Genomic DNA, 4,958 nt, shown 5'->3' on the forward strand with positions numbered 1-4,958 from the left:
CCGACTGCGCCCCGTCTCCAACGGCGCCCCCTCCCCCCACACGTCTCCGACTGCGCCCCACTCTCGTCTACGTTGATTGATGAGGTAGGTAGTAAGGAAATGGGTTTTAGTTTATTTAATATATTATTAATTTTAATATTATATACATGTTTTTAAAAATTAAACTACCAAACACAATTTCAGTTTTTTTAAAATTGAAAACAATCTCAGAATAAAACTACCAAACGCATTTTCAGAAATGATTCCAAAATGAAAATAAAAACGTTTTTGTTTTCATTTTCATACAAAAAACAAAAACGTTTTGGAACCAATTCCAAACGCACCCTTTGTTTCTTTACTAGTTTTATAAAGTGCATCGTACTTATTATCGTGTTAAAAACACTAATGTGTTTATTATTTATTAAATTATAAGAAATTTATTTATATAACTATTTAAACAAATTTAAATTTATTTTAAAAAAAAATATGTGTAAAGATAATAATTGATAGAAAAATAATAAATAGGGACACATGTGAAAAACTATTTTAACCAACTAAAAATAAAATCAGAATATATGTGAAAAAATTACTCTCATAAGAGTAAAGTGAAGAACAACATAAAAAATTAAAATGTAAAAAAAGCACAAAAAATTAAAGATAAAAAAAATTAAGTGGAGAGGCGGTCACGTAACAGCCTCTTAAAAAAGAACCTTGGCTCTTTTATGGATAGTTAGATTAACGTAAAAAATTAAACTCTAAAAAAAATTCACAAAACAATAAAAAAGTAAAATATTTAAAAGATAAAAAGAATAAAGATAAAAAAATAAAGAAGGAAAAAAGAAAGCCAAAAAATGAGGGAGGATGAGAGGCTGCCGTGTGGTAATCTCATAGAAAAGTACTATTACATGAGATTCGGCTCTTTTATGTATTGTAAAAAAAAAGCACAAAAAAATAAAGATAAAAAAAGTAAAAAAATAATAATAATAAGTAAAGAGGCTGTCACATGATAATCCATCAAAAAAGTGTTTATTCTTTTTTTATATTGTTAGATTAACGTAAAAAATTAAACTTTAAAAAAATGTTCAAAAAAATAAAAAAGTAAATATTTATAAGATTAGAAAAAAAGACCAAAAGTAGATGAATAGGAGAGTCCGCCACAATTTAATAAAAAAAATACTATTATAAAAATTTTTAACTTTTTTATGTATTATGTATTGTTAAATTAAGCTTGCCTCCTCTTTATTCGTAAGTATAATATTGTATATATATATATATATATATATTAAAACAAACATAAACGTATAATATTCTATATATAATTTTTTGAAAAAATCGTACAAAATTTATATTATATTTTTTATATTTTTCTTTTCTTTCGGCAGTCGTCGATTGTACTAAAACTACTCTATAGAATATTTGGTATGCTACCCAATTTACGCCTCTCGGGATATATATTTATTATTTGCTTATAATTGTTTAATTTTCCCTAGTTTATCCGCCTTTATAGAAAATGCTAACTTAACTCGCCAGTAGCCTTATCAAACTACTCACGTTGTCATTAATCTCTAAGAAGTGTTGTGTAATTTCTGATCACATACTCTAACTACTTAAATTACGGGAAAAACAGTTGTTAAAAGTTGCACAAACAGTGCTGTAGTTTTTTTTGCAAAAACGTTGTTAAAAGTTGCACAATAGACCACGATTTTTTACAAAATCTATCGTCTAATTTACACATTAGACGGCGGTTTTTTCAAAAAGAAAAACGGTACCCTAATATGCCTCTTCAAATTTTCATAGATATTCACGCGAATACGTATTAGACAATAGTTATAAACCGTCATCATATGTTTTAGACATTTAACGATTCTAAATACAACGATAGTTTATCAAACCGTCATCATAGCATTTGACGATGGCTTTTTAGCTATCGTTTTATCTCCTATATGTAGTAGTGTATTGAGTGAGAAGCATAGTAGAAGATGTTTGTTTTAGGGTTGTCAACCTATTTAGGGTGTCCTATGACAATACAATGCCTTAAATTATATTTTTCTTGTCATATGTTTGGTGGTTTTACAGTCTGAATGTTAGTTTACCAATCCAGCCCAAAAGCTTAAGCTGTTAGGAGGTGGGCCAACAATAGTTTTTATACTTTAACACTCCCCCTCACGTGTGGGCTAGACAATGGGCAATCGTGTGGGTAAATTAATTGGAAAGCCCAACACGTGAATATTTAAGCCCGAGATATATTAAAGACCCAACACATGACAATTTTTAAATGGGGATAAAGAGTGCAATTACGGAGGTTTGAACTCAGGACCTCCCGCTCTGATACCATGTTAGTTTACCAATCCAGCCCAAAAGCTTAAACTGTTAGAAGGTGGACCAACAATAATTTTTATACTTTAACACTGAAAAATGAAATCTTTTGGATATATATATATATATATAACATCATTTGTATGTACATATATAACTTTTTATATTCATGTGTTAATGTTTCATATATTGTACTATATATTCATGTATATTTATTGCTGATGTGTGTAACAATGATGTTACCTGTACATGCAATAAAATTATATTTATCAAACTGATCTAAATGACGGACTTAAAACAATTCCTATAACCGCCTTTTGATAAAACCTTAATTTTGTAAAATCAAGGGAAGAACTACAGCAAGGAAACGGACACATTAAATCAAAGGCTAGCTAGCGTAGCTAGATATATATGTGTGTGTGTATTTTTTTTTTTTTTTCCTTTTCTTTTTTTCTGGAAAGCCTCTACCGTTGATCTAATGGTTAAATCCTTCATACGAAAATGAACAAGTTGAACAATCTTCCATAACGAAAGTATCCTCCTTCAAGGAGAGAGCAAATTAAACTAGTTCATGCTTTGTTTCCTTTATCTAGAGAGAAGCAATAACCACACATGGGAAACAAAATAAATTTAACATCTAAAGGTTGAGTTCTTTAATATGCAAATCATCGAAAGAGGTATATTTGAAAAAGAAAGAATTTAATATATAATTCCGTTGTATCTAAACTACCTCGAGTATTGCAGAGACCCACAAGCGCCGGCCAGTCATGTTTAAACCGATGATGGTAGTGAGGGGTTGTGTACGAACCTTATACCAAAGCCAAACGTGATATGAAATAGTAATCAGAAAACCCAAAGGTATTAGTATCATGTCGAGGTAACATTTCCTCCATTCCATCTCTCTCTCTCTCTCTCTCTCTCTCTCTCTCTATCAATTCCCTCTCTGTATATGACAAAATGTTGAAGATGTATGGGAACATTTATTAGGGAAATGTGATTGCTTTCCTACCCTATAAATATCATTAGGTTGTTTGACAAATTTGTACCATTTGTATTTAGTCTATCCCTTTATTTAATTAGCCAAAATTTGACTAAATTAGGAATCTTACAAATTTATTACCACAATACGGACAACTTTCCACCACGTTTTTAAAAATCTATGACGTCGATCATCAAACCAAAGTCGAAGCCACCGACAACCTATATCCTAGTTTCGACGTTGCTCAAGATCTGATGTCGTAACTTTCAAGTTTGATTAAAAACTGATGTCGAAACGTTTTGACGTCGACCGAAATTTGAATATGCTATATGTACATAATTATTGTGATACGCATATTTGGTGTATCAGAGTCATCTCATGAATATGTTGTATACATAATTATTGTGATATTCTAGTTACTTTTGCGTGATATATATATATATATATATACACACATGTGTGTGTGATGTCAATCGCAAATGCACGATATCGCTAACAAGTAATAAAAAATGAGTTTAAAAGTATCGTTCCTATAAGGACAACATATTCATTAGGTACTAAAATTGGATAATTTTAATTTTATTTGAGTAATCAAAAAGATGAATTTTGATTAATTTTACAAAATTAAAATTTAAAACAACAACAAAATTTTAAAATAATAAAACAAAAAGAAAATTATTTTCTAACATGACAAGACAAGGATAAAACAATGATTATGAAAATGTTGGGAGTCATGATTTCATCAATACTAATCGAATTTAATTTATTTAAACATTACTGTGTTTCTAAGAACTAAATACGTCAACACAAGTATGACAATCACAATAACGTTTACACAAATTAAATCCTCATAATATAATAACGTCATTATCCCAACAAAAATTAAATTTAAAATATAATTATAATTAAACTAATATAGTACACAAAATTCAAATAACATTTTCATAACAACAATAATAAAAGCAGAGTTTTAGTACAAACACTAGTAATAGATAGAGTTTCTGATCTGCTTCATATATCTCTAACAGGACTCAGAACAACTCCTCAAGAATTCAAACTTAAAAACTAAAAATTACAAACTTTAAACTTAAACTAAGAATTACAAGCTTTTTTTTTTTTCCTTTTTCTTCCTCTGAAATCACCCTCAGAATCCAATATTTTGGACTTGATCTAGTGCGGCAAGGACTACGTGAAACCGAATTTCTATTGACCATCAAAAATAAACAAAGATTTCAAATTGATCCGGACTATTGATTTAATAAGCATGACACATGACGCAACCGGATTAGTAGAAGAGAGCAAGTTGACATAAACTGGCTCACACGAGATCAAACACAAGAAAAGATGCATTTCAATATGTGAGGTTCGCTGATATTTTCTTGTCTGCTCACTCTCTTCCCCCATAGAGTGTAATGCATTCTCCAATCCTGACCATCTAAGTACTTCGATCCAACAGATGTGATTCAAGCTGACAATAAATAAAAATAAATAGAAAATATTATATTTATATTATATACAAACCTATTGTAATATAATATATATTATTTATTTAGAATATTATTTAATTTTCATATATATATATATATACACACGCACACAATATAATATATTATATAAATATTTATTTATACAAATTAAAATAAAATAAATAAAAATCTAATAAAACAAAACATATTAAAAAACC

The 4,958-nt window shown here is 28.8% G+C and overlaps 1 protein-coding gene across 1 annotated transcript in view; it reads right to left on the reverse strand.

The window, feature by feature from the left end:
• Positions 1-3,193, reverse strand: part of LOC21387795 — a 6,502-nt gene extending 3,309 nt beyond the window's left edge. Inside the window, exon 1 of the mRNA XM_010106642.1 lies at positions 3,026-3,193. Coding sequence (XP_010104944.1) covers positions 3,026-3,193 — 168 coding nt within the window. The remainder of the gene's footprint in view (positions 1-3,025) is intronic.
• Between the last annotated feature and the right edge of the window lie 1,765 nt (positions 3,194-4,958).

Source organism: Morus notabilis, unplaced genomic scaffold, assembly GCF_000414095.1.
Source record: "Morus notabilis unplaced genomic scaffold, ASM41409v2 Scaffold1174, whole genome shotgun sequence".
NCBI classification, from domain to species: Eukaryota; Viridiplantae; Streptophyta; class Magnoliopsida; order Rosales; family Moraceae; genus Morus; species Morus notabilis.